Genomic DNA, 27,540 nt, shown 5'->3' on the forward strand with positions numbered 1-27,540 from the left:
GCGAGTCAAGTCAGACGAGACGCTCAGGCCACAAGCCACGATTGTGGGGTGGGGACAGCGGGCGGCCAAAGCGTGACCCTGTTGAAGAGGCACACACACGGCGGACCTAAGCTGCAAGGCATTCCCCCGCACGACCTACCACTTTCCCCTTTGCTTCTTTCTTCACCACGTCATTGTCAAACTTCGTCTGATGTCCCGGGTCAACACCATGTCAACTTCGACGAGCAAGACGGTCGCACCAGCCATCGGCGGCGCAAGTAGCAGCTTCGCGACGGGCAACCCACTACTGCGTCGTTACATTGCCGCTCTGGAGGCCAACCCCTTGAGGACAAAGCAGCTCACCTCGGGCATTCTTTCTGCCCTCGCTGAGGTCCTCGCAGGCCATATTGCAGGAACCAACCCCGCACATACCCACTCAAAGGCCACGACCTCCAGCGGCAGCCCGATGGATATCGTCACCTCCACGCTGCGCACCATTGGCCTCGATGCTCGAGCAGCCAAGATGTTCATCTACGGATCCCTCGTCTCAGCACCCTTGAACCACCACATGGTTGGCGCACTGCAAAGAGCATTCGCAGGTCGCACGACACCGCGTGACCGTATTCTCCAGATCATCGTGTCACAGCTCACGGTGACTGTCGCCTCCTCTGCCGTTTACCTCGCAAGCATGGCAGTGGTCAATGGAGCTCGCTCCTCGGCCGCTGTCCTCGCAGTCCTCAAAGCAGGACTGTGGCGAATGCTCCAGATCTCTTGGGTCACCAGTCCTCTAGCTATTGCGTTTGCGCAGCGTTTTCTCCCGCTGGAGATGTGGGAGCCCAGCTTCACACTACTGCGCTTCGTGCTTGGAACGTATTTCAATACCGTTGCCAAGAGGAAGCAGGTGGCTCTGGCGAGGCAGCAGAAGAGGAAGGAGGAGCTCAAGAAGAGCGCAGCTGGTGGAGCGGGTGGATCTAAGGCGGTGGGTGATGAGGATATTCAGGCAAAGGCTGCGGAGAAAAAGTAGTGGGAGAGCGAGAATTGCAATCTGGTCCACGATGTGATGTCATGTAGTGTGTATTCCAATCTACTACTCTGTACTGCCTTCGTTCCATTCCCACCCTCTCTCACGCATTCCTCAAACTCTGCCAAGCAGCCTCAGCCTGCACGATCTTGACTCCCTGCTCGACTTCCAACCTCCTCCTGCTCTCCTCCAACCAGTCCTGCGCAAGCACCTTCGCCCACCCCTTCAAGTTGTTGATCTCCCTCGCAGCGGTGTCCAGGTCCCTTCGTTGCAGCAGCGCATACTCCGCGCGCGCGAGGACAGAAGGAGCGTCATCGCCCTGCGGGTTGCCGGACTTGGTAAAGAGCAAAGGGGAGAGGAGGGCAGAAGCCATGTGCGAGAGAAGACCAGCCTGGTCGGGGAGCAGAGCGACCTGTTGCAGACGCGGCTTGACGCGTTGGACGTACCAGGAGGTGAGGGAGGCCAGCGACTCGACGCCGGTGTTGCCGTTGGGCTCGAGCACCTCGATTGCTGCGCGGACCAGGTCTGACTGCTGGGCGAGGGGAGTCGAGCGAAGCAGGTCCAGCTCCTTGCGGTACGAGCGGCGTAGGTCTGCAGCGTTTGGATCGGCGTCCGCGTCTACGTCGGCAAGGGCTGCCTTAACCAGCGCTCGCACGGCGGCGGCTGTACGGTGGGCGCCGCTTCCTTCCTCAAGAGCTGCCGAGTTGTTCACGGTCACCTTCTCGATCTCTCCCAGCTGCCCAGCCAGATCGTCCAACCTGGCCAATCGCCCACCACGCTCCTCCTCAACGCGGCGCTTAATCTCCTTCATCCACCTGCGCTGCATCTCCACTCCCTGAGCAACCACCTCCTCCTTGAGCCTCTCGTTGATAATCTCCCTCTGCGTCTCCAATTCTGTCCTCAGCTTAGCCTCGTAGTCCTTGCTAGCCCTCTCCCTCTCATCAGCCATCTGCTTCTTCCCTTCCTCGTCCAGCTTCTCAAACTTCTTGGCCTGCTCGCTCGCCTTGCGCTTCAGCTCCTCCTCGTACTTCTTCGCCTGGACGCTCAGGCTCTTCTCGGCGCGGGACTGTTCCGTCTTGCGGATCTCGTCCAGGCGGGCAGAAAGGCGTTGAAGCTCGGCCTTGGCCTCGTCGAGGACGTGAGCGGCGCGAGAGTCGCTCCCGGCAGAGGGCGAAGGAGCGTCACGAACAAAGGCAGCGAGGTCGTCAATTGTGCTGGCGAGCTGACCGATCATGGGCTCGGAGCCGGTGAGGGAGGAGAGCGCGGGGGCGAGCTGGGGCAGCTTGACGGCCTTTGCGTCCGGGCGGAGGCGGGTCGCAGGGTCGGCTTGGGCCTTGAGGGGGCGTTGCGCGTCTGTGGTGGCAGGCATAGGTTGGGAAGAAGATGGGCGCGATGCTGTGTCCGCGGCAGGAGCGGCAGGTACTTCCTTCTTCACATCCTTGGTGACCTTCTTGACCTCCTTCTCGGCCTTATCGGCCTGGTCCTTTCCACGCTGAATGAGCTTGTCGGCCCCGGCTCGCAGGTCCTTGACGGCGTCCTTGCCCTCTTCCTTTGCCTCCTCCAGCTTCTCCTCCGTCTTGGTGGATACACGAGCAACCTGCTTACGAGCAGCCTCCTTTGCCTCGATGAGCTTGTTCCTTGCTTCCTGCTGGGCCTTCTTGGCTCGATCACCCGCTCCATGTGCCTCCTCCTCGGCACCAGAGATGACACGACCTGCCGCGTCAGAGACACGATTGTAGACGCCGCCTACTGCGTCGATCGCTTGAGATCCGATTCCGCCATAGTCGAGATGCTTGGCTTCGGAGACTACGTCGTGCGTGTCGAGGTAGTCAAGGAGGTCCTCAGCGAACTGCGCAGGGCGACAGGAGCGACAATGATCAGAAGACAAGGAATTTGAGTCTATGATGCGCGACAACTCACGGGCATGTTCTCGGAGAACCAGTCCTGATACGCCTGGTTGTTGAGAGCGACGACGGTCGACACGCCATAGAAGAGGGTCAGGCCGGTGGTGGTCCAGAGGAGGAAGCGAGGAAGGAAGGATCGCTTCTTTGGCTTCCAGTCGGGGTGAGGTTCGCCCTCGAATGTAGCATACCCCTGTGAATGAAGACGTCAGGATCAGCAGTCCACCTTCCACGAGCGTGTATGCCGCTCTTTGTCGCTCACCCTCTGCGTTTGAGAGCGAACAAGTGGCATTTGCGGCCTCAAAGCACTGCGGGCACCAATGCCAGCGGCGGGTGACCGCATTGCAGCGCTCCTGGCTGCCGTCAAAGGCAGTCTAGCGGCCATCTAGGAAGGGAGGTGATAGGTTCGGGAGTGGTGGTAGCGAACAGGAAGGACTCAATGCGATGCGCCGCGACCCTGAGCCCGCCCGCCTGCCTCGACGCTCGAGCTCGAGATCGACTTGGCCCCGCCAGACCGCTCCGAAGCAGCCCGCTGCCACGCGGCGTCCAGTCTCACTCACTCGCTCGCTCGCTCCAGCTCCACCTGCCTGCCGTTCCCACGAGCAGCGGCGTTGCCCAAAAAGTGTCACGGAGGACAAAGGGACCAAAGTCGCTGCTGGCCAAGGAGGAAGTCTTGGAGGCCGGAAAGCTCGTACACAAGCTTGGAATCCTTCCAAAAGCATTCAACGCGATGGCTAGCATTCCTGAAGGAACCAAGGCATCCATCCGACAGCGCGTCACAGGCAAAGACGAGGACGAAATGCCCCTCAATGGCAATGGCAATGCCAACTTGCCCGCGCCCGCTGCATACAACTCCTTCTGGTACAATCAAGAGAGCATCCCGGCTCACTTTGCGCCACTGAGCTTGCGACTGGTGCTGATTGGCTGGTCACTCGGCCTGCTCGCAGGCATTTCGCTCACTTTGGCTTCGCCACTCTTGCTGCCATGGGCGACGACTGCCTCGTCAAATCTCAATGACTGGTCGTGGTGGCACGTTCTCATTGCTCCACAGCTTCATCTGTACCTCGCGGCCTGGGCCACCTTTCATCTGCTCGAGTTCGTTGTTACGGCAAGATGGAATCCAACAAGGCTGATGCAGGACTGTGAGCACGCAGAGCGTACGGTCCTTTGACCGCATACATCCGCTGACCTTTGCCCCACTCTTTGTGTCGCACAGCCTTCCTGCTTCAAAATGGCTGGAACTATCATGCGGCCCACCTCGGTGGCATTGTCGAATTCTTGCTCGAGGCTTCCTTCTTTCCCAACATCAAGCTCGCCTCCCGCAGCTCTTCCCCAGCCTACCTCGCCCTCTCCCTCTACTCCGGCCTGCTGCTCCTCCTTCTCGGTCAACTGCTCCGATCTCACTCAATGATCAGTGCTGCTGGTAACTTTTCGCATCAGGTGGCTCACAAGAAGCGAGACGACCACGTGCTGGTGAAGTCAGGCGTGTATGCTTGGGTCAGGCATCCAAGCTACACGGGCTTCTTTACGTGGGCGGCGGCTACACAATTGGTGTTGTGCAACCCGGTCGGCGTGGTGGTATTTCTTGGCGTGTTGTGGCATTTCTTCAGTCAGAGGATCAAGTGTGAGTCCCAGCTGACAGATAGCAAGAATGGAAGTGAGGGCATTAACCGACTGCTGACCCGTTCTGCCCTCTGCCTCTTGCTCGCGCCCGCAGCTGAGGAGGCCTCGCTCGTTGCCTTTTTCGGCAAGGATTACGAGGAGTATCGACGCAAGGTGCCGAGCGGAATTCCCTTTGTGCGATGATGGCTTGCAGACGTCTGACCGACTCATTCTCGTTGTAATGTCATCGTAATTGCTCAATGCAAGCCGTCTCTCGTGACAGCGCCACCGCGCTACGCATGCCTTCCCAGCTTGTCCATCGACGCCGCTCCCTGTTCGTACCACTCGCTCCTGCTGACCCAGAAGCTCTCCCTCGACTTCATGATATCAGCAAGCACAGCGCCACCCAGGAAGACCATGTGCTTCCTCCTCGGCGGGTCTTCTACCCTCAACTTGAAGTTCTTCAACCTGCTACCATCCCCTTGCAGTACCTTTGAGAGGTAAAGCTGTTTCATCTCCTTCTCCAGGCGACTGGGCAGGCCGGGATACATGGACGAGCCGCCAGACAGGACGATGTGCTTGTAGAGCTCTGTGCGGACATCTACTGCTGCTGATTGAATGGTGTTGAAGAGAAGCTCGGCGACGCCTGGTTGCTCGACGTCGACCAAGTGGGGCTGGAACATGCATTCTGGGGCCTCGAAGCGCTCAGATCCGACCTTGATTACTCGCCCGTCCGGCAGCGTGTAGCTCTCAACGAGGGTAGTCGTCTCCTCGGCGAGCTTCTTGTCCAAGGCCAGATCGTAGCTGGTGAAGCAGACCTTCTCCTTGAGTTTGCGGACGGTCTCGAAATCGGCGGTGCGATTGAAGGCGTAACCGCGGAGTAGGAGGAGCTTGATCAGGTAGCGCGTCACGTCTCGTCCGGCAACGTCAAGACGCTTGGTCAGGTGAGGGAGGGCGAAGCCTTCGTAGACGGGGACAACGTGCGTGACACCATCGCCTGAGTCGACGACCACCTATGCGGGCGGAAAGGAAAGGATGAGAGCGTGAGCGATGAGGCGGAGGCGGCTGCCATTAGAGGATTGCGCCACTCACTCCCGTCTGCAGACCCTGAGCGTAGAGCGTGAGGACCGCTTGAATAGCGACGTAGACGCCTGCAGCGTTAAGATTGTACGAGAGGTCAGCTGCTCAGTCTTTATAGGGTTGGTCACACCACCTGCTCACCCTCGAATCCGTACTCCTCGAACATGATCTGGGCCATCTCCTCTCGATTCCTCTTTGGGTTCATCGGCGGTTCCGTCAGCAGAATCTTCCCTGTGGGGGCGACAAGGGCGAGAACATTAGCCACGCGCTGCCATCATGCTATCTTGTGGCTCTGCCTGCTCCCCCGCACTCACTTCCCCTCGGATCAATCTTCAACTTCTCATCAAACGTATAATTCCACACATGCCTCATGTCGCCAAAGTCCTTGACCACTCCATGTTCCATCGGTTGGTTGATCTGCAAGTAGTTGCGCAGCTGCTCTGCCTCATCTCCGACCATGATGTCCTTGATCTGCGTAGCTAGGGACCCGGCATCCTTCTCCTCCATTCGAAGGAGGGGACGACCGACTATGCTGGCAAAGACGTGTTCGGGAAAGTTGGACCCCGCATAACCCACTTTGACGAAACCAGTGCCATTGTCTACTACCACTGGGCGATCGTCTGCCATGGTGTTGAGCGGGCAAAGGAGGTGAGATGGAGCAGTGAGGTAAGGTGAGGATGGGATAGATGTAGAAGTGGAAGGTGGGAAAGCGCAGTACAGTGGATGTGAGGCGACGAGCGGGGTCCATGGCCCGTTCGCCCGTTGGTCGTCCACAGCCAGCATCCAGAGACGGCGGAGCAGCGACAAGCCACGCGAGCTCAGCGACAAGGCCGTGCGGAGAGAGACGGCTGCAAGGCCCAAGCCACTCGAGGCCAAGTCGACGTCCGAGTCAGTCCTTCTCGTCCTGACCATCACTGCTCTCATCACCAGCATATCATCCTCAGCGATGTCAGATGCACCATCAGACGCTGCAGCACCACCGCCACCGCCATCGGCAGCTGGCAGCAGCGCCAGCGCCATGAGTACCTCGACATTAGGCTCAGCCCCGCAACGCAAGCGCCATCGTGACGACCACGTCCAATACGCCTACACGATCCAGCGAGAAGCAGGGCTACGCGGCATGCTCATTTGGACCATCGCAGGCGCCTCGACAGTATTCATGGCCCATCATCTCTTCCCTCTAGTCCGTCGTCAAACCTTGGCGGGGAAAGCCTTCTTGACGAGCGGGTTCACCATCTTCGGACTCTGTACGGGCGCAGAATCCGTCTTGCAGCATCATGAGACGCAGCAGCGATCAGAGGAGAACCTCATCAGGGACAGGGCGAGAGCAGAGCTGGGTAGACGGGGCGTGGTGGCTAGTGAGGCAGAAATTGAGAGGTGGAGGACTAGTGAGAGGGACAAGCTCATCGAGAGATTGAGGAGGGAGAGGGAGGAGCAGCGCAGGTTGAGGGATGTAGGCAAGGTGCAGCAGGAGCGAGAGCAACAGGAAGCTGTGAAGGCCGTTGGGCAAGTAGAGACGGAGGGGTAGACACTGCGGAGGACCAAGCATAGAAGAGGCTCACAAAAAGAAGGAGCAAGGGCGCACCACCCACGGACACGTTCGCAAGCAAGTCACACAATGTACCATCAGATCATTCACCTCTCCCACCAATGTCAATCTCCATCAGATGTCCATTTTATGTACACATGCTAGGTGGTCATCGTGCTCGTCGTCGTATCCCGTCATTGACTGAGTCGTGGCATGGAAGCAGAATGTGGTCAGCCGCACGTCTACATCATCTGCTTGCCTGATGTACTCACTCATTCTGCAGCTCAAAGGGACAGGGCGTGTTGATGTTGGTTCCAGTCTCTTTAGTTCCAATCAGCCCGGCAATCTTCATGCTCAGCTTCACATTCAAGTTTAAGTTGGGCCTCTGCACTCCGTTATACTGGTGCTGGCAGGCCGAGTGTACCACTTGGAAGGTCGGGTCGCCCGTGATATTGAGCGAGCGGTAGGTGAAATTGACGGGGACCTTGAAGACAGTCTTGCTGCGACCAGGGAAGGATATGCCGTTGGGAATAGAGCCAGAGCCGATCTTCTTGAACGTGGTCAGCTCCGTGACTTCCACTTTGATGGAGGTGGCGTGAGAGGGGATCCACCCGCCTGTGTTGTCTGCGCGGAGGTTGAGGTCCATGATCATGCTGAGCACGGAGAGAGGGATGTGAGCACTCTGCCACAGCTACTTCATTCGTCGCTGCGCTGCCTGTGTATTCACCTGAAATTGGTGGGACTATAATGCGTCACCATGCTAGCGCTGTTAGGTACGGCCACGAGCGGCGCAGTAGTGGAAAAGGCTAGTCCCGGCACTCTCGGGATGACGAAGTAAAGTCCCACACCGAGGAAGACGAGGAAGAAGAAGCCAATCACGACGGCCCACCTCGGGCTCAACCAGCCGCAAATCTTGTGCTCTCCCTTGCCCCAGCGCGACACCTTCTCCTTGCGGCGGTTCGCCTTCGTCTTTCGACGATGCTGCCTGCTCATGCGCTTCATCTCATCCTTTGAATATTCTTGTCCCAATGCGGGGACCGTAATGAGCTCGATGCCTGATTCACCTGCTCCCTTGTTGTCGCCTGTGGTGGGCACCGCGTGCGATTCAGCGACGTGGCCTGCCCCTTCGTGCATGGCCTGCGCAGCGAGGACGCTGGGATGACGTGGGTCTGCATGCTGTACATCGAAGCCGAAGGACTCTGGCCGTAGGAGCGTTGAGTTGCGTTGAGTACCGGGAGGTACCTGCCTCGCGACAGGAGGTGGCGTGTCCATAGGGGAATGTCCGTACCCGCCTCCGTAGGCGTTCTTCGCAAAGTATCCCGCATCACTCCCCATTGATGTCTTGCCTTCGGGTGTGTCGAACGTGTTCATCGCAGAGGCATTATTGAAGTCGTCATACACATTCCAGCCTTCGTCCTCCGATTCATCCTCCTCCTCGCTGGTTTCCTGTCCGCCGTTGACGTTGGGGCGTGGGCTTGTGCCAGCATGTCTGCTGATGCTCCTCCCTGGTCCCGCGCGGCCCTCTATGTCAGAGGACCGGGCAGGAGCATCAGTGGCGTATGCGTCTGCTGCAGAGAAGATGCCTCGAGAGGAGGAAGAGGTGGGTCGGCCGCCGTACATGTTGATGGGTGCAGCGGGAAGAGGCCGAGGTCCACAAGGGAGGAGAAGTCGCCGATGAGCTAAGGGTGCAACGCCCTCTTGGCGCTAAAAGTGGGTGAGAGCCAGCCTCGGTGACGGGGACGAAGGGAAGGGGAAGCGATGAAGATGATGAGTAGAAGGGTGAAGAACGAAGTCAAGATGCGGAGATGGGAGGAGCGAGGGTCCCGAGGTGAGTGTTGGTTCGAAGCTGCCTCGGCAAAAAGGCAAGGGACAGTCGACGCGAGGCGGCGGGAATGCGAGGAGTGAGCCGGACACGGGGACAGCCTGCCAAGTCAGGCCGAGAAGAGGGCCGAGCACAATGGTGAGTGAGAGGGTAACACGATAGGGAGAGGAAAGAAATCAACGATCGATAGGCCCGATTCAGAAGCGTGAGCGGCACTTGTGTATATGTACAGGCGCGCAAGAAGCGTGAAGACAGCAGCGGGGTGTAGCAGCCAGAAAAGCGGAGAGGAAGCAATTCAAGTCCATTCGGTACCTGGCACTGCGCGGCTCACCCTCAGAGGTTGAAAGCAACCGCAGCGGCCAGACTAGCCGCAAAGAAGGCAGCGGCAACGCTTGCGCCATCGAGCGTGGCAACAACTCCACCGCTAGGAGACGGGCTGGTAGTCGGGCCTGCCGCGCTTCCGTTGCTGGAGCTGCTGCCGCTCGAAGTGCTGGACCCGCTCGTTGTGCTGCCGCTAGTCGAAGTTGTAGTGGAGGCTGAGGAGGTGTGTGAATGATTGGCGCCCGTGGTGATGGGGCCGGCAGGCAAAGAGGTGTGGTTAGCCTTCGTAGCTGGCGGGGTACATTCGGCCATAGGGAGGAGGACTCAATGGCTGCTGCCAATGGGATCGAAGACTCGCAGTCACTCACTATTACCAGCAACAGTCCCGGCAGAGGAGCTTTGCTTGTAGTCTCCCCATTGCACGCCACCCGTGGCTGCAGACCCCTTGTCTGTGATGGTAAAAGGCTGCTTCGTTGGCAGAATGCTATCCTGCGCCGGTGCCGTCCCCTTTTGCGAGGCATCGTTGGCGTTCTGGTACCAAGGGAGGCTCTGCGCGTGTGGGATGGGTCCGACGCTGTATCCTTTGGCAATGGCCTTTTCGATCAACATTTTGAAGTAGGGGGCGGATGATTTGCGCTGGTCGAAAGGAGAGCTGGTCAGCTTGGAACGCTCCAGCGTATGTCAAGGCTCTCACTCACTGCCTCGTGAGCGAGAGGCACGATACCCTGGCCACTGTTGACCCATGAGTCAATGTCCTTTGCGTACTTGTCCTTTGTCACGCCCTCGCATCCTCCACCCTTGAAGATGCTTCCATCATCGAGCGTGCACCAGTCGAACGTGTCTCGATTCCACATGACCAGTTGCATACCCAGCACCTCCTTGGCAATGGCCACCACACGGTTGTCCACATCGCCCGAGGGAGGACGCCAGTACATGGGAATGTAGCCCGAGTAGTCGTAGATGAGCTGCATCGACCAGCCAAGATCAGCGACGACCTGCTCATTGGAGTGGTTGGTCATGTAGGTGTGCGTGAACGAGTGCGAGCACAAGTGTTGAGGAGGCTGCATCTGCACCAGCGTATTCATGGCAGGCACGTCCCACATGATCTGCGAGCCAATGAGGAAGTGGGACATGGATACCTTGTGCTCTTGGACGATGGGCGAGACAGAGGCGATAGCATCCGTGACTGGTCCATCATCTACTGCCATCCCTACGACCTTGGCAGGCGCTTCAGAGATGGCGCCTTGGGGGATGCATTGCGTGTTCGTCCAGGCGCAGAGGTCGCGGTCGCTTGTGCCGGTCGGATAGACGGAGAGGCCCGTCTGCATGTTCGTCTTGGACGAAGGCAGCTTGGGGATCTTGCCCGAGTCCTCGGCTTGCTTGAGCTTGTCTCGCCAGACCTGAGGGATCTGAGAGGGGATTGTTGTGCCTGCCGTAGGATAGGGCATGCCGTTCTTGCCTGGTCGCATGCGAAAGGGCGTCGAGGTCAGCTCAGACCAGAAATACCTGCTCGCTCGCCTCGCACTAACTCGTGTCTCGCCTGCCCAAGTGGTCGATATGTGCTCTCTTTGCGTGAGGATTGTCAAACATGTGCCTGCGCTTGTCAGCAGACACGAGGATTGCGCTGGCGAGCAGCGGCAGCAGCAGCATCAAAGGAGCGAAGGTAATCTGCATGGCGGGCGAGGTGGTGAGTGACTGGGTGAGGGTGCGTGGCCGTGATGGTTCAGGATACGGAGAGACGAAGGACGAAGGACGGCCGACTGGCTGGTTGGCTGATAACCCCTGGCCCTTAGCCTGTTGTTGACATCACACCGCTCGCGGCCTTCGATGCCGTCGAGGCCAATCTTGAGCCGCGTCCGCCGCGCCGCCTACCTAATGACCTGCCGCGCCTTCTCCTCCTTCCTGCTGAGCGGCAGCTGAGAAGTCGGCCTCATTGCCATGATATTGCCAATCTCTTGCCTCCCATCCTTGACTCTTCGCCGCAAAACGACCGCAGTCGCGCCGTAAGAGCCGTACGATGGAGCCGTGGTTGATCGAAGGCGACGAGACGATTTGCCTCTCTGCCTGTGACTCAGCGCCCTCAGCCCCAATTGCCCTCAAACGCGCCGCGACCCTAATCTCGAGGCGCTGCGACGGAGAATCTTTTGGCGGTCAGAGTCGCAGCGGGTCAATGTCGTCGGCGAATTCTGCCTGGGCGCAGGCTCGATTTACGCTTGCGTACCAACATTTGGCTCGACGCTCGAGAGGGAAGCTCGAGGGTCGAGATTCTCTCTAATCTCAGTCCGCCATCGCGGTCCTCAACTTCTTTCCTTCCTGCCAGCCAACATCACCTTCACCGTTTCATCCTCAGCACTACCACCCGCCATCAGCTGGGCAGCCATTGCGCGCCGATGCTATCATCGGTCATCCACCAGCCTTGCGAGGTCACCCTCCACCTCTTGTCTGAGGACATCTTCATCCATCCACCTCCCAGCAATGAGACAACAGGCAAGGACCAGACGCTGCGAGGCGTCGTCGAGATCAAAGCGCCCAGCGAGCGTACCATTGGAGGTGTCAAGGTGACCCTGCAAGGAGTTCAGACCATTGCTATGCCTGACTCAACGCCGGGTCTCGCAACCAACAACATCCGATGGGAGGAGAAGATCATCCTCGACAAGTCGATGGAGATCTTGAGCGATGGAGATGGCGGTATTGTCAAGCACCATCGCAACAAGGGGAAAGGGAAAGCAAAGGAGCGGCCGCAGGGGCAGCAGCAGCAGCAGCAGAGCCAATACGTGCAGCTGCAGAGCCACGCAACGACGACGGGTACCGACCCCGATACGGCGGCTGGTGGCCTGCCTCCAGCGTACAGCAGCGCGAGCGATGACGTCGCCGCTCAGCTTAATGGTCTCGAGCTTGAGGCGCTAACAGCACCTGCTCGCCACGACGAAGGCATGCATCTGGACAGAGGCGTCCACGGCTTTGAGTTCTCCTTCATCATCCCAGCCTCCTCACCACCGTTCGAACGCTGCAAACACGGGCGAACACGTTACATCGTCACGGCCATTGCGCTAGGAGCAGGCAGGGCCAAGCACAACGTCGTCGCGACTCGTGAGGTATTCGTCATCCTCAATGTCAACAAGGACGGCGGGCCAACGCCACTCGAGATCACGTATGCAGACGTCCACGAGGCCCTTGGTCCCATCTCCCTCTCCCTCACAGCTGCCAGCTTGACTGTGGGCGGAACAGCTACTTTGACCATCGTCCATCCAGACCCACCAGCAAAGTTGAATGTCCTTGTGATTCGCGTCTTCATCGAGCAGACCTTTGAGCTCTACTCGGAGCTGCGCAAGGCGTGGCTCAAGATACCAGCAGAGAAGATGCGAATCGCAGAGTGGGGACACATGCCCAACAAGAGTGGCAAAGCAGCTGCTACGACGGCCTCAACCGATTCTGGAGATGCTATCTGGATCGCCGACGACGGTTACGGCAGGCCGGGACGAGGAGCCTTCCGCAGCGTCCCTCACACAGCTCCGTACGGCCCCGCGGTGGCCCACCCAAGCTCGTCGTCCACGCCGAACATGAGTCCAGGAGCTCGACCGATCCCGTTGCCCAACGGAGCCGCCGCCTCCTCCTCACGCCGCATGCATGCAAACTCGCCCACGATACCCGGTGTGGGGGGCGCCTCCAATCGCCGAGGCTACCGTCTCAAGTCGACGCTCCGTCTGCCCAACGACGACCAGATGAGGCCGAGCACTGTGCGCGGTAGTCGTGCCGATATCAGAGTGTCACACGAGATGGGCGTCGAGGTCTTTTTCTCGCGTGAGGACGTCCTTGACACTCGCGAGAAGTCCGACACCTTCGGCAAGCCCAAGGTGCAAGTCTTCTCCGCTAGGCGCAACGTCGTAATCCCTTCGTGCACGGCAACGTTTGATACAGTCCATCTGCCACCCTATGTGCAAGAGTCTCCCGTATCATCCCGTCCTCCATCACCCACCAATCTCGCCCGGAGCCCGATCAACATCGGCGGTGGGCCTCAGCATCATCACATCAGACCGAACCATTCTCACACCGATATTCAGAAGCTGGCAAATACGCTGCACAACACGCTACCAGGTGGTCGTGGCCGAGCCACACCGCCCTCATCCAAGCCGCACTCGAACGGCAATTCCAGGCCAGGCTCTCGAGCTCCCTCTCGCGACTCGTCACCGACTCGCCCACCGATTGAGCGCGGAGCCTCGAGCCACAGCATCGGGCACTCGCTTTCAGCCGCTCTCGGCTCTCACTTCCCGGGTAGAAAGAGTAGGCCCAATAGTCGGCCCTCTTCACCTACGCATGAGCGACCTGACCCAACGTCACTCAGCTCCTCTCCCATCTCGACGTCTTTCCCTTCTCGTGGGCGACGTGGGTTCGGCGCCAACCACCTGCAAGCCTTTACACCCGCCGTGGCTACGCAGACGAACACTGCCCCTGCCTCGGGGACTGCTACGCCCATTCACCCTCATCACCACCAGCACGGCTTTTCCACACCGAATCCTGTGCCTCGTACTCTACCCCCTAACTCGCCCTGGGGCGTCAGTCACCTGCCGCATCGCACGGGCAACTCGCACGACACGTGCAACTGTGGGCGTACGACGGAGGAGTTGGCTAATGCGGAGCATCGCTTGCTTGAAGGCGTACCTACCGCCCCTGGCGCCTTTAGTGAGCACCACGCTGATGGCGAGCAACCTCCGCCTTGGAGCGAGAGCCGGCCTGCTAGCCCCGACTATTTCAGTCAGGTGTGGGCCTCTACGGCGAGTGCGGCGCAGACACCTGCGGGACACCGTGCCAAGACGCCATTCTCGAGCCCGCCGCATTAGACCGGCGTGGTGGCGATTCTGAGATTCTCAGCATCTTTCCTTTCTTTGCATCATCTCTGGTCTCTTCCTACACATAGATGCCGTTGTCGAGATTACATATCTCGGTCCACTACTTTTCTCGCTATTTACCATCACCACTTGTGTAATACATCTATCCGATACTCTGTTCGTGCGGGTACTCCTAAGATTGAGTGACACTGCTCATCCGCTCGCTGCTCGTGAATGATGCCCGACCGCGTGTGCGCCAACTGCTTCGCCTACCGCAGCTGACTGGTACCGACGAGCTGTCGCGGTGGCGTCGCCGTCGACTTCGCCCTCGCCCTCGCAGCGTTTGGCGGCTTCGCGCTCGCTCTGGCACCTTCGGGCGGCTGTTCACCACGTGGGATGATCCGTGCGCGCTTACAATTCAAACTCCGACTGCACGGCTGAAGGGGATAAGAAGGATGGTTTCACTTTTTCGCAGCTTCGTCCACGATACCCCAGACCACAACCCACGATGTCCTCTATGCCAGACTTCACAGACAAGGCAGCGGCATCCCTCAACGCTGCCATCCAGCTTGCAAAGGATCATGCTCACCCGCAGGTCCAGCCAGCCCACCTGGCGCTCGCCCTCTTGACCGACGATGCGGCAGCATCCTCAAAGCGACCAGGAACCCCATCTACCTCAGCATCGCCCACCGACTCGCTCTTCAGAAGCGTGCTTACAAAGGCAGGAGTCGACGTCAATAAGTTCGAACAGTCTCTGCGAGCTGCTCTGCGCAAGACACCACAGCAAAACCCACCACCAGACGACGTCAGCCTGAGCGGGGCAGCGGCCAAAATTCTTCGATCAGCAGAGAGCCACAAGTCTCAGCAGCACGACTCCTTTGTCGCTCAAGACCACCTTCTACTCGCTCTCCTTGACGATTCGACCATCGAGACCCAGCTCAAGTCTGCCGGCCTCGCAAACAAGCAGCTCCTCAAGACAGCCATCTCAAGCTCGCGCGGAGCTCGGCGCATCGACACGCGAAACGCAGAGCAGGGATTCGACGCACTCAACAAGTACTGCGTCGATCTCACCGCTCTTGCGACTGAGGGCAAGATCGACCCCGTTATTGGCAGAGATGAGACTCTGCGCCGCGTCGTACGAGTGCTTAGCAGACGCACCAAGAACAATGTCGCCTTGATCGGAGAACCCGGGGTTGGAAAGACGGCGGTTGTCGAAGCCTTGGCGCAGAGGATAGTCGACAACGACGTCCCTCCTTCGCTCACGGGACGTCTCTTGTCCTTGGACATGGGTTCCCTCATGGCTGGAGCCAAGTTCAAGGGAGAATTCGAAGAGAGGGTCAAGTCAGTGCTGGAGGAGATTGAGAAGGCTCAAGAGACCACGCCCGTCATCTTGTTCATCGACGAGATGCATCTCATCATGGCTGGTAGGGAAGGAGGATCAATGGACGCAGGCAACCTCGTCAAGCCAGCCCTCGCGCGCGGCAAGTTGCGCTGCATTGGCGCTACCACGCTCAACGAGTACCGCACCAGCATCGAAAAGGACTCGGCCCTCGAGCGTCGCTTCCAGACCGTCATCGTTCAGGAACCTACGGTAGAGCAGACTGTCTCCATCTTGCGTGGGATCAAGGACAAGTATCAGCATCACCACGGAGTGCGCATCACGGACCCAGCCCTCGTCTCGGCAGCCCGTCTCGCCAAGCGTCATCTCACGGCACGCAAACTCCCTGACGCCGCCATCGACTTGGTCGACGAGGCTTGCGCAGACACACGCGTGACCCGCGAGACGGTTCCTGCTCACATCGACGACATGCAACGACGCAAGATCGAGTTGGAGGTGGCGGTGCACGCCCTTGAGCGAGAGGCAAAGAAGGATGCAGCAAGCAAAGAGTCACTCGATGCTGCTCGCAAGGATCTCGCCTCCCTCGAAGAGAACCTCCAACCCGCCCTCGCAGAATGGGAAGCCAAGCGTGCAAAGGGCGACGAGCTTGCAAACGCCAAGCGTCGTCTCGATGAGCTTCGTAGCAAGGCGGAAGCAGCCGAGCGTCGTCGCGATGTAGCGACGGCAGCTGATCTCAAGTACGGGGCCATCCCGGACTTGGAGAACCGCATCGTCGCCCTCGAGGCAGAAGAGAAGGCGCGCGCAGAGAAGGAGGACAATGCTGAGGGCACAGTTGGGCCGGAGCAGATCGCGACCATCGTCGCGCGTTGGACAGGCATCCCGCTCACCAAGCTACAGGAGGGAGAAAAGGAGAAGCTCCTTCGCCTCGAGAAGCTGTTGAGCCGCGAAGTGGTTGGCCAACCAGAGGCAGTCAAGGCAGTTGCGGATTCCATCCGCCTTTCTCGCAGCGGCCTCGCCGATCCTAACCGCCCGGTGTCATTCCTCTTCGCTGGACCCAGCGGCACAGGCAAGACTCTGACCGCTAAGAGCCTGGCCAAGTTACTCTTCGATGACGAGACGGCAATGGTTCGCATCGATGCCAGCGAGTACAGCGAGAAGCACGCCGTCGCTCGACTGCTTGGCGCTCCCCCTGGTTATGTAGGATACGAGCAGGGCGGTACCCTCTCCGAGGCGGTCCGTCGCAAGCCCTTCTCGGTCATCCTGGTCGACGAGCTAGAGAAGGCTGCTCGTGAGTTCGTCCAGCTCTGGCTCCAGATCCTCGACGATGGGCGAGCGACGGATGGACAAGGCAGGACGGTCAGCTTCAAGGACACTCTTATCGTCTTCACGTCCAACCTCGGAGCGCAGTTCGTCAACGACGACGCTTCGGAGACGCTGACGCCCAACACGATCAACCTGGTCCAGGGTGCTCTTGCGGCTCACCTTCCTCCCGAATTCAGGAATCGCCTGTCGGCAACGGTCGTCTTCCAGAAGTTGACCCGCGCCAACATCCAGAGCATCGTAGACCAACGCGTGCGCGAGATTACCGCGCGTCTACGGGCCAACGGTCGACGTATCGCCATCGAGCTCAGCGCTGAGGCTCGCACCTACCTGGGAGAGCGCGGCTACGATCCAAGCATGGGCGCCCGCCCACTTCAGCGTGTCATTACAAACGAGGTCCTCTCCCCGCTCTCGATCTTGCTGCTTCGTGGTGGAGTCAGGGACGGGGAGACGGCCAGGATTGGGTACGATGCGGCTAGCAAGAGGATCGTCGTTGCGCCCAATCATGAGTTGGAGGCAATTGGTGAGGATGCAATGGACACGGATGATATGGAGGATGACCAGATTGATGAGGAGCCCCTTGACTAGGGACGAGCGAGCGAAGCGGTAGGGAGGTCACGAGTCACACAGAGTTCATAGATATCCAAAGCGTTTCATTCAATTTACAACATCATCGTATCATTGCCTGTGACTAGCAGCGTGTGAGCATCGCGTGAGTGGTACTTCGCACGGTAAGCCAGGCTCACTTTCGTGCGGCTCGGGCACGAACCCAGCTTGCTGTCGTGATGATGAGGAGAAGAGAGACTTGGGCGAGGGTGAGAGGAGAATTAATCACGGCAGTGCTGGTTGCTTATGGCTAGCATTACGGCGTCGAGCGCGGCTTCACAGTTGCGTGCAGTGAGAGGCGGCGGACTCGTAGATTAAAAACGGCGGCGAGCTAGTGCTGAGCGCGAAGGTAGCGGGGGTGACGATGTGCCAAGTCGAGTGCACGAGAGGGGGATGCAATCGATGTGTGACAGATGATGACAATCCTGAGCTGCCCGGAGGAGTGGAATGGCCCGAACGAAGGCGAGGATGTTGGTGACGAGAGCGAGATTGGAGAGTGTGGTAGGCAGGAGAGAAGCAACTACGGCCGATGGCAACGAGACGGTTTGGAAACGCTTTGCGGTGTGCTCGCTGCTCGGCGGGCACGAGCAGTAGCGCACGCTGCACGGGCCACGCGCGCTCGTCGCTTCTTGCTCCCCCGCCCGTCACACCTTCACGCCCTAACACGTAATACGAAAGATGATTTTCTTCATTCAACCTCCCCCACTACAAAATCATCACAGCTATTCAACGCCGCGCTGGCGACCGCTACTGCCTTCTATCCGACAATTTACTTCTGGAGGAAGCCGGAGGTGAACTCCTTGACGAACGAGGTGATCTTCTCCTCGAGCTCCTGCAAAGGCGCAGACGGGGTGATGGGTCAGCGCTGCGAGCAAGATGAGGGTCATGTTCGCTGCTTACCTTGGGCATGGTTCCCTTGTTGAGCTCGGAGAGGATGGCAGAGCCCTCCGACTCGATGTGCTGACGGAAGGCGTTCTCCCACTCGGTGATCCTGTTGACCGGGACGTCATCGAGCAGACCGCGAATGCCTGCGAAGATGATGGGGATTTGGACCTCGGTAGCCATGGGCTGGTACTGGCCCTGCTTGAGGAGCTCAGTGAGACGGGAGCCACGGTCGAGAGTGGCCTTGGTCGAAGCATCGAGGTCAGAACCGCTGCGAGGATAGGAAGGCACGAAAAGGGGTGGGGTTGACTGGAATCAGTTGCTGCGCTCTGGCAAAGGTCGTCGTGGTGTCGGACTCACAATTGAGCGAAAGCGGCAAGCTCTGCGAGTTTGAAAAGAAGGGTGCGAAAGGGAAGAGCCGCAAAGGAGGAGGTTAGCTGCTGCTGCGCCGGGACGCATTGGTAAGGGGTATCGGATACTTGCCTCGGTACTGTCGTAGTGAAGGGAATGATGGTAGTGAAGAGGGAGAGAGGGGCACGGTAAAAATCGCTGTTAGCCAGGCAGTCCTCTGATGGCGCCACGACCTCGAGGATGAAACGCACCTGGGCAAGGTAGAGCTTAAGACTTCCAGCAACCGACTTGTATGCCTTGCTCTGGGCTGATGGCGAGGAAGGAAGGAGACGCGAGAGAGGCGTTGTGTGGGGTGAAGAGAAGGTGAATAGGTCGTCAGTGACTCTGTAAGACAGCGATGGAGGGCTCAGGTATCGGGAACTCACCAGCAGAGCCTACACGAGACACGGAGAGACCGACGTTGACCGCGGGGCGGACACCCTTGAAGAACAGGTCGCTCTCCAAGAAGATCCTGCGATGAGATAGCAGGGAGTACGAAGAATGACGAGGATGGACAAGAGAGAGCAGGGGGAATGGGAGAAAGGGCGAAGAACAGTGTCAGTAAAGTCTCGACGCCTCGGACGCGTACGACCCCAAATTCGCCCTCGCACTCACTGTCCGTCAGTGATGGAAATGACGTTGGTGGGAATGAAAGCCGAGACGTCACCACCCTGAGTCTCAATGACGGGGAGGGCAGTGAGAGAGCCACCGCCGAGCTTGTCGTTCATGCGGGCAGCGCGCTCGAGGAGACGCGAGTGCAGGTAGAAGACGTCACCGGGGTAAGCCTCACGTCCGGGGGGACGACGGAGCAGGAGGGACATCTGACGGTAGGCGACGGCCTGCTTGGAAAGGTCGTCGAAGATGATGAGGGCGTGCTTGCCGTTGTCACGGAACCACTCGCCGATGGCGCATCCGGAGAAGGGGGCGAGGTACTGGAGGGGAGCGGCCTCCGAGGCGGTAGCAGCGACGACGATCGAGTACTTCATGGCGTCGTTCTGCTCAAGGGTCTGGACGAGCTGGGCAACGGTCGAGCCTGAGGGAGAAGCACAATGCATGAGCGAGGGCAGGAAAGTAGTGTGTCAGCATGACGCTCTTCGATGTGGCATATCCTTCGCGAATCGGTGCTCACGCTTCTGTCCAACGGCGACGTAGACACAGTAGAGCTTCTTGCTCTCGTCGTTGCCATCGTTCCATCGCTTCTGGTTGAGGATAGTGTCGAGCGCGACAGCCGTCTTGCCAGTCTGACGGTCTCCGATGATCAGCTCACGCTGGCCACGACCAATGGGGACCATGGCGTCGATGGGCTTGAGACCAGTCTGCATGGGCTGGTTGACGGATTGACGGGGCAGAATACCGGGGGCCTTGAGCGAGGCACGACGACGCTCGGCGGCCTCGATGGGTCCCTTGCCGTCGATGGGGTTACCGAGGGCGTCGACGACACGGCCAAGGAGCTTGGGTCCGACGGGGACGTCGACGATCTGGCCGGTACGCTTGACGGTGTCGCCCTCACGAATGCTGCGGTCAGAACCAAAGATGGAGACACCGACGTTGTCGGCCTCGAGGTTGAGGCACATGCCGCGGACACCGGAAGAGAATTCAACCATCTCCTCGGCTTGAACGTTGCGAAGACCGTAGACACGGGCGATACCGTCACCGATGGCTGTGAGCAGGGCGAGAAAGGAGGTCAGCCTTGTTCATGTAGCGTAGTGAGATAGGTGTGTGGTACGCACTAAGGACGCGGCCGGTCTCCTGGACATCACCACTAGCGGCGGCACCAGAGATGCGCTGCTCAAGGATCGAGCTGACCTCCGAAGCGGCTGCGAGGGTGGTAGGAATGGAACGAGAGTGTTAGCAGACTGACTGAGTGATATCCGTGGTGTCTTTGTTGCTCACCAGGCTTGGCGGTAGCGTAGGTGCGCGCAATCGTGGCGACGGCGGGTGCAGCACGGCGAGCCTGCGGGGGTTGCAAGGGTGCGAGGTGTCAGAGTTTTCTCGAGTGATGAGCAGATGGATTCCCGCCAGACCGTCCCTACGACATCCAGCACCAATCTAAAGTCCTTGACCGTTGCGTGCTGCGCTGCGATCTTCTTTGCATCGCAGCATACAACCTCCGCTCGCTCTGGCAGGTTTTCTTTCCCTCATCCTCCCCTTTGCATTCCTCGTCGCCGTGCACTCACAGCAAGAGGGGCCGCCGAGCGAGCCACGTTGGCTGCTGCGAAACCAGCAGATCGAGCGAGCATCGTGGAAAGAAGACGGTCGGTTGAGAGGTGGTGAGAGAGGAGTGGTGGTAGTGAGGAGGGAGGCTCTGGTCTAACTGAGACGGGCGTGCGCGAAGAAGCCAGTCGAGTCCCAGTCCAGCCCGCCAGCCAGCCAGCCAACAGCACCGAGTGAGTGAGAGCGAGGGCCGAGCTGCCCGCGCCCCGCCCGTCCGCCCGCCCCGACGAGAGAAAGTCGACAGACAGCCCAAGAGGCCTGGCGAGGCCAGGCCAGCTCACCGCTCACCGGCACCGGCGAAGAACGGGTTGCCTGCAACCACGTGGGAGAGACCAGTCACAATGAAGCGGGGCTCACCACGGATGAAGCTCGCTCTTCAATGACGCCGCTCACGCAACGCTCTCAGACGACGCTCGCTCACCACAATGACCACGAGGGCGACTACAGTCCGGCAGTGTGACAGGCAAGCAAGGAGCAGATCAAGTGGATCACGTCCACCCTTCAATCACCCTCGCGAGACTCGCGAGCTCTCTTCGACACCACCCACACCCACGTCTCGATCTTCTCGCGCGAGCCAGTCAAGATGGTGACCAAGACGCGCGCGGCCGCGACGTGAGCCTCTTGAGTTGATGTCTTCGTCTCCGCGTCATCCGTTGATGTTTCGGTATAGCCCACTTGGTCTCGTCTCGGGGTGCTCCACGTTGTCTTGGCCGTTGTTCTTGTCATCGTGTAGTCCTCTCTCGGCGAAAGCGGTTGTTGGACCCCGAGCGCGAAAGGCGGCGGCCTCCCAGGGCCGGCCATTGCTTTCTTTGGCTTGACGGTGTAGCGAGACACGGTGGCGGCGGCTTGGCTTGACCGCGACCCGCGGGAAGAATGGCCGGCCGACCGGGCAGGGCGGGAAGACGGGAGGACGGAATGAGGGCGGCAAGACGGCCTATGAGCGAGCTGACCAAGGTGACGGCAAGCGATGAAGAGAGAATAGCAATCAGAAGAAGGACGGCACAGCGTAGCCGTACCCGGATTCCTTGATATTGCTGTAGCTCATATGTCGTCGTAAGTGGTCCGGATGCAACCTTGTCTTATCACCACCGCCACCACGTAGCCGCCTCTTGGTCAGCTAGTGGAACATCGCACCCACGCACGCTAGACATCGACATAAGAAGCGCGGGTTAGCTGCATTCATGGCTCCCCCACACAGCCCACTATCCTAGCCACCCAGCCGACTCATAGCCAACAATTCCAACAAAGTGGCATCACGCGTGATGCTATCAGGCCACAGCTCACCAGTGATCCTTGGCGGCGGCCACTCTCACCGCAACACCCTTGGGGCCATCAAGCGTCCCACCTCTCGCGGCTCCTCTTCCGGCGGCTGCTCCACTCCCAACAATGGCCTCCTCGTTGGCACGGATGGCGAGCTCCATGACCCAGGCTACAATGAGTCATGGCAGGCTCTTAAGGCTCAGCTGGAGAACACCTCCACGGCTAGTCCGCTCGCTCGCAAGTCGACGCTCAACTCGATGAGGAGGCGCAGCATCTTGCCAGACGACGCCGAGGCTTCGTACGAGGAGGAGGAGGAGCTCGAGTCACCGGCCTCCATTGCACGGCGACAAGCTACAGCTCTTCAGTCGCGTCGATCGACTCTCGCCCCGACATCTCCTGAGTTCAGCAGCTTTCGCTCTTCTGGCTCACCATCGCGGCCCACCTCGGCTGGGAGCGGCTCATCACGCCCCAGCCCTACCCTGTCCAGCAAACGTGGCGGCTCACTCCGCGCCTCCTTTAGCAAGCAAACTCCCATCTCGAGTGCTACAGTCAATCCGCTCGACGACTGGGGTAGCAGCTTCACTGGGTTGGTAGACGTTCAACGCGAGTCGAGGAGCAGGCGCAACTCCGTCGAGCCCGTAGCGTCTGACGCGGTGTGGATCTCGAGGCCTAGCAGCCCGGCCAGCTCGACTGTCAGTGGCCGTACAGGCGGCGGCATGGACGTCGAAGTTGCTGGCCCAAGCGCAGGCGTTGGTACTTCGAGGCGTCGTAGCTCGGACGGCTCAAATCGGCCCGGCTCATCGAGGCGTGTCGCCAACTTTGCCCAGGAGACGCTCAAGAAGGCGAGGAGTGAGAGCGATCCTGCTCCGGCCAAGCGCGGGGCAATGCCTTCCGCCAATGACGACGACGAGGGAGGGTATCAGCCCATTCCTACCGCGGCTGGACCGACCTCTCATCGATTATCCCCGATCCTCTCTACGAGCGTTGAAGGGGAGGGGGCGCGACGTCGTAGTGCACACCATGATAATCCCCTGACGCCTCTGGACGAGAATGGAGGATATCTCACTATGACCTCGGCCCTGTACGGGAACAATGTCAACGAACGGCTCGAGCCGCCCGCCCAGCGCGAAGAACGCGAGCGCTCACATCGCCTGCCCTTGTTGGGACGTAGGCCATCGCCGGTGCATCAGAGCCTGGGGGGCGGTGATCAGGAGCACGTTAAGGACAAGCCGGCCGTGAAGACGTCGACCGAGGCAATGGACATAGACGCCCTTCGCCGCAAGATGCAGAGCATCGGCTTAGGAATGAAGTTCAAGACGATGCGCATCAAGAAGCGTTGGGCAGACGCGGCCGCACACAATGGCACTGGGCGCAAGCGCAGCGGCAGTGAGAGCAGCTAGCCTGTTGGAGGGGGAGGATCATTGTGCATATCAAGACCGCGTTCACTCTGTGTATTCTTAGCTTGTCCTTGTATCTCTTCGTCACACGCTGCGCTTTAGCAATCGTACACCTGCCTGTTGCCCCGCCTCATGTTCTCACACGTTGCCACGGACCTCTTCCCAGCGTCGGCCAATGAATCAGGGTCCCGTCGACGACGCAGGCGAGCCTTCTTCGTTCCAAAGGTCCGTGGCCCGGGCCACCATGGCTGTCGATCTCCTCATCCACCTGAGATGACGACTCGAAATAGGATGGCGATCCTCGATCCAAGTCGCAGCATGTTCTGTTCCAATGCGGGAAGACCAGACACGAAGTGTGGACGGACTTGCGCGGCTAGGGGTGCGACAATAATCGGCGTGGACATGGGAATACCGGGTGGCAAAGGCTCCAACATCCTGTTGCGAGATACATGAGTCTTCGTGACATTCGATTTGAACAGCTTGATCTCTAACACACACTGCTCTTGATCAAACGCCATTCCGTCGCACCTTCGCATCGGACCTCGTCTCCGAAGCCAAGACCCCTCCCTCTCTTTCCCCCACCTCGTAGTCGAAGCTCTGACACTTCGGCGACGCCGGCAACTTTGGCTCCCTCATCTCAGCTCTTGGCACGAAGACAGCGTCATCTCACGTCTCGTGTCTCGTGTCTCGTGAACTGTTCAGCGGCAGCTTGTACCCGGCGGCATCATCGAAGAGAGGAACAGATTGTGGGATAGCATACGAAGGTCTCGCCGCCTTGACACCTCAACGACGCCATTGGTGCGTGGGTGTTTCTGGTCGCGATTCTCCTCTCTCTTTGACCCGTCCGCCGGTCGACTCGCTCTCCGCCCGCGTGTGGCGTCCGTCGCAAGTCCGAAAGGCGGGCACAGAGGCAAGAGCCAAGGCACGACGCAGCGCAGCCCAACGGGCAACGGGCAACGCACGCATCTTTCTTTCCCTCATTCTCGTCTACTTTGATCCTACCAACACCCCTTTCCATTGACTGGGCCTCACGACGCCATCTCTCGCAGGCGTAGACTGGGACGTCTCACTCGATAGAAGAGCTTGCGACCCTCGACGTCGACTGCGATTGTCTCGCCAATAGCCTCTGTTGAATTCGATTCGACTCGACGCAATTGGCTCCAACTCTCGCCGCTCTACATTCTTCACTCATCCTCATCAGCGGGGAGAGGACTGCCTTCTTCCCTTCTTCACCCACCGCGTCCCGCCATGTCAGAGAAGGCTTTCCTCACGCCGTCTCTCTCACCGGCCTCGTCGTCCTCCAACAATGGCAACAACGGCGGCAACCCTCCCCCGCCGTATCGCTTCCATCATCTGCCCTCAACTCCCGGCGGCTCATTACCCTCGTCAAGACCGGGATCACCACTTCATGGCGGCAGTGTACCGAATCCAGATCAGCCGGGGACGTTCCTCCTGAATCTGGGCAAGTACGGAGGATACTACGTGATCACGATTCCCGTCACTTTTCAGAGAGTGCTGGGTATTGCGATTAGAAGATGGAAGACGTTGCTCTTCATTGGCTTGTTCGGCACTCTAGCAGCCTTTGCCATGTTTGGGGCCATGTGGACCGAGTGGCGGGAGATGACCTACTACCGGTACGCAACGTAGAGATGATTCGCTGCGGGCGAGCGTTGACTGACGTATCCTTCTTTGTCGTCTGCCGCAGCGTCGATCCATACCCCGTCGTACCGCAGCGTTCCAACGCAAAACCGTACAAGCCGTACCGCCCGCCGTCGCAAGAAAAGGCCAAGACGAGCATGCCCAAGCCAACGTACGGCTCCTGCCCCGGCCCTCGCGGCGGCAACCCCATCCCTCACGCCCCTCTGCAGCTCTTTCAGACGCCCGACTCCCATCCCATCCCCCTCGTCGGCGACTACAAGCTCATGGGCATGGACCCAAATCAATGCCTCACCTACCGATCGAGGTACGCCATGTACACAGACGAGGCGTTGGGCATCACATATCGCGCAGAGGTGGACGAGGAGATGGAGAGGCAGAGACTGCGCAAGGCGGCAATGTATGATGAGGACCCGGACAACTTGAAGCCGGTACATGCGGCCGAGGGTGGGCTGCCCGTCGACCAAACGGCCAGCCAGATCCTCAAGGCGCCCTCGTTCAACAACACCGACCCACTGATGGGTCCGCAGAAGCCTGCAGAGATGCCAGAGGGAGAGTGGGAGCGCTACTTGCGCGATAGAATGTGGCGAGCGAATGTTAGGTCAGAGGAGTTGGGCCCGATTTCGTTTCCGGACTGGCGAGCCTTGATGGACGCCTGCTACGAGCAGAGGGAACGGGAGCGCGGACGAGCTGGTGGCGTGGAGCCATTCGACCCGACGACTCAGCCGATCGCAGACATTATCGAGCAGGAGAATCAAGACGACGACATCCCGTCCAAGTTCAAGACGACGCCGCAGACGAAGCGAACTGCACTCGTCATGCGCTCGTACGAAGGCTACGTCTGGCGCGAGGACGACATTCTCAACATGCGTGCGCTGATTGCGGAGCTCTCTCTCAACAACCCGAACACGCCCTATGACATTCGCATCCTCGTCGAGGTGCACGGACGACATCTGGCCGTGTTCACCTCGGAGTGGGACCGTCTCAACGTGTTGCGCTCATCCGTCCCTCGCGAGTTCTGGGGCATGGTCGAGCTCTGGACAGAAGACGAGATGTGCGCGCTTTATCCCGGTCTGCCAGGCAAGTTCCTCAACCACATGATCGCGCAGAGCTCGTACCGCTCTTGCTTGATGGCGCTGCAGAAGTTCTACCTCGACCACCAGGAGTACGATTTCATCTGGAACTGGGAGATGGACGTACGCTATGTGGGCAACTACCTCGACTTCTTCGAGGGAGTGGAGGAGTATGCGCGCGAGGAGCCGCTGCACGTGGGGATGGACAAGTACGATACTTGGTACGTGAGGAACGTGACGGCGAGCGAGTCGAATTGGAGGGACGACCAAAATTTGACGAGGGGACGAGGGGAGGAAGCGGACTTGATCACGCTGGGTCCCATCTTCGACCCTCGCGGCTCAGGTTGGTACTGGGAGTACGACGTGCAGAATTATCCCAAGGGACAGGGCACTCACAGGCGGGCGTCCATCGGCACGAATATGCGCATGAGTCGATCATTGCTGGACGCCATGAATGTCGTCAACGCCGAGGCCAAGAAGTCGTTACACTGCGAAGCCTGGCCCACCACCTTGGTCCTCCATTCGCACCTCCCCTCCTCGCACGACCACTCCTTCTACCCAGAGGCAGGCTTCACGCACAACCTTCCTCTACCTTTCAAGGGCGTCTTCGCGCCGCATCCCATCTACTTCCGGCACTACTGGGACCCAGATGTGCTCCACGCCCGCATCAACCGCGCCGACTTCTACAAGAAGATCAACGAAAAGGTGATGCGCGACTCGAGCTTCTACTACGATGGGAAGCACAGCAAGGAGATCTACGTGGGGTGGAAGGAGAGGGACGACGTTTGTAGGAGTCCGATGCTGTTGCATCCGATCAAGAGGGTCAACTAGGCGCGAGTGGCGCGAGTGGCGCGAGTGAGGCGAGCGCGGCCAGGCGAGCGAGCGGTGGAAGCATCGACCCTAGACGCGCGAAGCAAGGTGCGAGCGGACGCTGAGTACGGAGGACGTCCAGCCGCAGCGAGCTCCACGCCTCGTCGGATGACGCGCCCACGTCGCAGAGCACCCAAAGCAACACGGACAGCAGCGCATCCCCCGTCTATTCCTTTCCCCATCTCTTCTACACCTCTCGGAACGTTATCTTTCCCCCGACCCTTCCTCCACCTCCAAATTTCGTCACCCATTACCCCCCGTCTCTCGCTCTTCTGCCTTCTCTTCGTTCCTTTCTCCTTTATTCCTCTTTCGCACACACAACCATTCCAACTGTGAATAGTCGCGCGCGCCCACCCTTTTTTGCTCTTCTCCTGTTCGTTAACGACGATGATGACGACGATGGAGTAGAAATGACAAAAGTTGTGAAGCAAAACGCGAGTGAGTCAAGGTACG

At 59.2% G+C, this 27,540-nt stretch overlaps 13 protein-coding genes across 13 annotated transcripts; 7 read left to right on the forward strand and 6 right to left on the reverse strand.

Moving 5' to 3' along the window:
- The first annotated feature begins 91 nt into the window (after positions 1-91).
- BDZ90DRAFT_231469 (hypothetical protein) lies at positions 92-1,115 on the forward strand. Its single transcript, XM_025505875.1, has one exon. The coding sequence runs from the start codon at positions 209-211 to the stop codon at positions 1,001-1,003; it is 795 nt and encodes a 264-aa protein (XP_025363095.1). The 5' UTR covers positions 92-208; the 3' UTR covers positions 1,004-1,115.
- Positions 1,026-3,335, reverse strand: BDZ90DRAFT_231470 (hypothetical protein). Its single transcript, XM_025505876.1, has 3 exons — positions 3,164-3,335; positions 2,921-3,094; positions 1,026-2,849 (listed from the first exon to the last, which is right to left on the reverse strand). The coding sequence occupies exons 1-3, from the start codon at positions 3,284-3,286 to the stop codon at positions 1,104-1,106; spliced, it is 2,043 nt and encodes a 680-aa protein (XP_025363096.1). The 5' UTR covers positions 3,287-3,335; the 3' UTR covers positions 1,026-1,103.
- Positions 3,336-3,555: 220 nt separating this feature from the next.
- BDZ90DRAFT_231472 (ICMT-domain-containing protein) lies at positions 3,556-4,755 on the forward strand. The gene is made up of 3 exons (XM_025505877.1): positions 3,556-4,043; positions 4,118-4,525; positions 4,619-4,755. Exons 1-3 carry the CDS (start codon positions 3,632-3,634, stop codon positions 4,705-4,707), a joined length of 909 nt encoding a protein of 302 aa, XP_025363097.1. The 5' UTR covers positions 3,556-3,631; the 3' UTR covers positions 4,708-4,755.
- Positions 4,730-6,271, reverse strand: BDZ90DRAFT_231473 (Actin/actin-like protein). The gene is made up of 4 exons (XM_025505878.1): positions 5,898-6,271; positions 5,725-5,814; positions 5,596-5,654; positions 4,730-5,516 (listed from the first exon to the last, which is right to left on the reverse strand). Exons 1-4 carry the CDS (start codon positions 6,208-6,210, stop codon positions 4,797-4,799), a joined length of 1,182 nt encoding a protein of 393 aa, XP_025363098.1. The 5' UTR covers positions 6,211-6,271; the 3' UTR covers positions 4,730-4,796.
- A 208-nt stretch (positions 6,272-6,479) lies between these two features.
- On the forward strand, positions 6,480-7,279 carry BDZ90DRAFT_231474 (hypothetical protein). The gene has a single exon (XM_025505879.1). It carries the CDS (start codon positions 6,530-6,532, stop codon positions 7,109-7,111), a length of 582 nt encoding a protein of 193 aa, XP_025363099.1. The 5' UTR covers positions 6,480-6,529; the 3' UTR covers positions 7,112-7,279.
- BDZ90DRAFT_149434 (hypothetical protein) lies at positions 7,209-9,108 on the reverse strand. Its single transcript, XM_025503522.1, has 3 exons — positions 7,839-9,108; positions 7,384-7,764; positions 7,209-7,312 (listed from the first exon to the last, which is right to left on the reverse strand). The coding sequence occupies exons 1-3, from the start codon at positions 8,729-8,731 to the stop codon at positions 7,306-7,308; spliced, it is 1,281 nt and encodes a 426-aa protein (XP_025363100.1). The 5' UTR covers positions 8,732-9,108; the 3' UTR covers positions 7,209-7,305.
- Positions 9,081-11,402, reverse strand: BDZ90DRAFT_231475 (glycoside hydrolase/deacetylase). Its single transcript, XM_025505880.1, has 4 exons — positions 10,784-11,402; positions 9,953-10,713; positions 9,623-9,890; positions 9,081-9,544 (listed from the first exon to the last, which is right to left on the reverse strand). The coding sequence occupies exons 1-4, from the start codon at positions 10,926-10,928 to the stop codon at positions 9,267-9,269; spliced, it is 1,452 nt and encodes a 483-aa protein (XP_025363101.1). The 5' UTR covers positions 10,929-11,402; the 3' UTR covers positions 9,081-9,266.
- A 199-nt stretch (positions 11,403-11,601) lies between these two features.
- Positions 11,602-14,271, forward strand: BDZ90DRAFT_231476 (hypothetical protein). The gene has a single exon (XM_025505881.1). It carries the CDS (start codon positions 11,645-11,647, stop codon positions 14,090-14,092), a length of 2,448 nt encoding a protein of 815 aa, XP_025363102.1. The 5' UTR covers positions 11,602-11,644; the 3' UTR covers positions 14,093-14,271.
- Positions 14,272-14,569: 298 nt separating this feature from the next.
- On the forward strand, positions 14,570-17,361 carry BDZ90DRAFT_231477 (P-loop containing nucleoside triphosphate hydrolase protein). Its single transcript, XM_025505882.1, has one exon. It carries the CDS (start codon positions 14,589-14,591, stop codon positions 17,325-17,327), a length of 2,739 nt encoding a protein of 912 aa, XP_025363103.1. The 5' UTR covers positions 14,570-14,588; the 3' UTR covers positions 17,328-17,361.
- Positions 17,362-18,097: 736 nt separating this feature from the next.
- Positions 18,098-20,902, reverse strand: BDZ90DRAFT_231479 (ATP synthase F1, alpha subunit). The gene is made up of 11 exons (XM_025505883.1): positions 20,795-20,902; positions 20,511-20,571; positions 20,348-20,434; positions 19,747-20,277; positions 19,233-19,650; positions 19,004-19,089; positions 18,830-18,885; positions 18,765-18,769; positions 18,588-18,611; positions 18,246-18,498; positions 18,098-18,177 (listed from the first exon to the last, which is right to left on the reverse strand). Exons 1-11 carry the CDS (start codon positions 20,855-20,857, stop codon positions 18,115-18,117), a joined length of 1,647 nt encoding a protein of 548 aa, XP_025363104.1. The 5' UTR covers positions 20,858-20,902; the 3' UTR covers positions 18,098-18,114.
- A 1,191-nt stretch (positions 20,903-22,093) lies between these two features.
- On the forward strand, positions 22,094-23,491 carry BDZ90DRAFT_226592 (hypothetical protein; the record flags this gene model as incomplete). The annotated part of the gene is made up of 1 exon (XM_025504715.1): positions 22,094-23,491. One exon carries the CDS (start codon positions 22,094-22,096, stop codon positions 23,489-23,491), a length of 1,398 nt encoding a protein of 465 aa, XP_025363105.1.
- Positions 23,492-23,619: 128 nt separating this feature from the next.
- BDZ90DRAFT_149518 (hypothetical protein) lies at positions 23,620-24,118 on the reverse strand. The gene has a single exon (XM_025503524.1). The coding sequence runs from the start codon at positions 24,022-24,024 to the stop codon at positions 23,749-23,751; it is 276 nt and encodes a 91-aa protein (XP_025363106.1). The 5' UTR covers positions 24,025-24,118; the 3' UTR covers positions 23,620-23,748.
- Positions 24,119-24,621: 503 nt separating this feature from the next.
- On the forward strand, positions 24,622-27,273 carry BDZ90DRAFT_149698 (hypothetical protein). Its single transcript, XM_025503525.1, has 2 exons — positions 24,622-25,122; positions 25,194-27,273. Exons 1-2 carry the CDS (start codon positions 24,737-24,739, stop codon positions 27,046-27,048), a joined length of 2,241 nt encoding a protein of 746 aa, XP_025363107.1. The 5' UTR covers positions 24,622-24,736; the 3' UTR covers positions 27,049-27,273.
- Positions 27,274-27,540: the final 267 nt, after the last annotated feature.

Source organism: Jaminaea rosea (assembly GCF_003144245.1).
Source record: "Jaminaea rosea strain MCA 5214 unplaced genomic scaffold BDZ90scaffold_4, whole genome shotgun sequence".
NCBI lineage: Eukaryota > Fungi > Basidiomycota > Exobasidiomycetes > Microstromatales > Jaminaea > Jaminaea rosea.

What these genes read in the sequence shown, in the direction of transcription:
- BDZ90DRAFT_231469 (XM_025505875.1), top strand. Translation starts at nt 209, where the DNA reads ATGTCAACTTCGACGAGCAAGACGGTCGCACCAGCCATCGGCGGCGCA.
- BDZ90DRAFT_231470 (XM_025505876.1), bottom strand. Translation starts at nt 3,286, where the DNA reads ATGGCCGCTAGACTGCCTTTGACGGCAGCCAGGAGCGCTGCAATGCGG. An exon ending in TTCGCTCTCAAACGCAGAGG is followed by an intron (nt 3,095 to 3,163) that starts GTGAGCGACAAA and finishes CTTCATTCACAG; the next exon opens with GGGTATGCTACATTCGAGGG. An exon ending in GGTTCTCCGAGAACATGCCC is followed by an intron (nt 2,850 to 2,920) that starts GTGAGTTGTCGC and finishes CGCCCTGCGCAG; the next exon opens with TTCGCTGAGGACCTCCTTGA.
- BDZ90DRAFT_231472 (XM_025505877.1), top strand. Translation starts at nt 3,632, where the DNA reads ATGGCTAGCATTCCTGAAGGAACCAAGGCATCCATCCGACAGCGCGTC. An exon ending in AACAAGGCTGATGCAGGACT is followed by an intron (nt 4,044 to 4,117) that starts GTGAGCACGCAG and finishes TGTGTCGCACAG; the next exon opens with CCTTCCTGCTTCAAAATGGC. An exon ending in CTTCAGTCAGAGGATCAAGT is followed by an intron (nt 4,526 to 4,618) that starts GTGAGTCCCAGC and finishes TCGCGCCCGCAG; the next exon opens with CTGAGGAGGCCTCGCTCGTT.
- BDZ90DRAFT_231473 (XM_025505878.1), bottom strand. Translation starts at nt 6,210, where the DNA reads ATGGCAGACGATCGCCCAGTGGTAGTAGACAATGGCACTGGTTTCGTC. An exon ending in GAAGATTGATCCGAGGGGAA is followed by an intron (nt 5,815 to 5,897) that starts GTGAGTGCGGGG and finishes TCGCCCCCACAG; the next exon opens with GGAAGATTCTGCTGACGGAA. An exon ending in CGAGGAGTACGGATTCGAGG is followed by an intron (nt 5,655 to 5,724) that starts GTGAGCAGGTGG and finishes TTAACGCTGCAG; the next exon opens with GCGTCTACGTCGCTATTCAA.
- BDZ90DRAFT_231474 (XM_025505879.1), top strand. Translation starts at nt 6,530, where the DNA reads ATGTCAGATGCACCATCAGACGCTGCAGCACCACCGCCACCGCCATCG.
- BDZ90DRAFT_149434 (XM_025503522.1), bottom strand. Translation starts at nt 8,731, where the DNA reads ATGTACGGCGGCCGACCCACCTCTTCCTCCTCTCGAGGCATCTTCTCT. An exon ending in TATAGTCCCACCAATTTCAG is followed by an intron (nt 7,765 to 7,838) that starts GTGAATACACAG and finishes CTCCGTGCTCAG; the next exon opens with CATGATCATGGACCTCAACC.
- BDZ90DRAFT_231475 (XM_025505880.1), bottom strand. Translation starts at nt 10,928, where the DNA reads ATGCAGATTACCTTCGCTCCTTTGATGCTGCTGCTGCCGCTGCTCGCC. An exon ending in TGCCTCTCGCTCACGAGGCA is followed by an intron (nt 9,891 to 9,952) that starts GTGAGTGAGAGC and finishes CCTTTCGACCAG; the next exon opens with CGCAAATCATCCGCCCCCTA. An exon ending in CGGGACTGTTGCTGGTAATA is followed by an intron (nt 9,545 to 9,622) that starts GTGAGTGACTGC and finishes GTACCCCGCCAG; the next exon opens with CTACGAAGGCTAACCACACC.
- BDZ90DRAFT_231476 (XM_025505881.1), top strand. Translation starts at nt 11,645, where the DNA reads ATGCTATCATCGGTCATCCACCAGCCTTGCGAGGTCACCCTCCACCTC.
- BDZ90DRAFT_231477 (XM_025505882.1), top strand. Translation starts at nt 14,589, where the DNA reads ATGTCCTCTATGCCAGACTTCACAGACAAGGCAGCGGCATCCCTCAAC.
- BDZ90DRAFT_231479 (XM_025505883.1), bottom strand. Translation starts at nt 20,857, where the DNA reads ATGCTCGCTCGATCTGCTGGTTTCGCAGCAGCCAACGTGGCTCGCTCG. An exon ending in GGAGACCGGCCGCGTCCTTA is followed by an intron (nt 20,278 to 20,347) that starts GTGCGTACCACA and finishes CCCTGCTCACAG; the next exon opens with CCATCGGTGACGGTATCGCC. An exon ending in GTCTCGTGTAGGCTCTGCTG is followed by an intron (nt 18,886 to 19,003) that starts GTGAGTTCCCGA and finishes CCTCGCCATCAG; the next exon opens with CCCAGAGCAAGGCATACAAG.
- BDZ90DRAFT_149518 (XM_025503524.1), bottom strand. Translation starts at nt 24,024, where the DNA reads ATGCGAAGGTGCGACGGAATGGCGTTTGATCAAGAGCAGTGTGTGTTA.
- BDZ90DRAFT_149698 (XM_025503525.1), top strand. Translation starts at nt 24,737, where the DNA reads ATGTCAGAGAAGGCTTTCCTCACGCCGTCTCTCTCACCGGCCTCGTCG. An exon ending in CGGGAGATGACCTACTACCG is followed by an intron (nt 25,123 to 25,193) that starts GTACGCAACGTA and finishes CGTCTGCCGCAG; the next exon opens with CGTCGATCCATACCCCGTCG.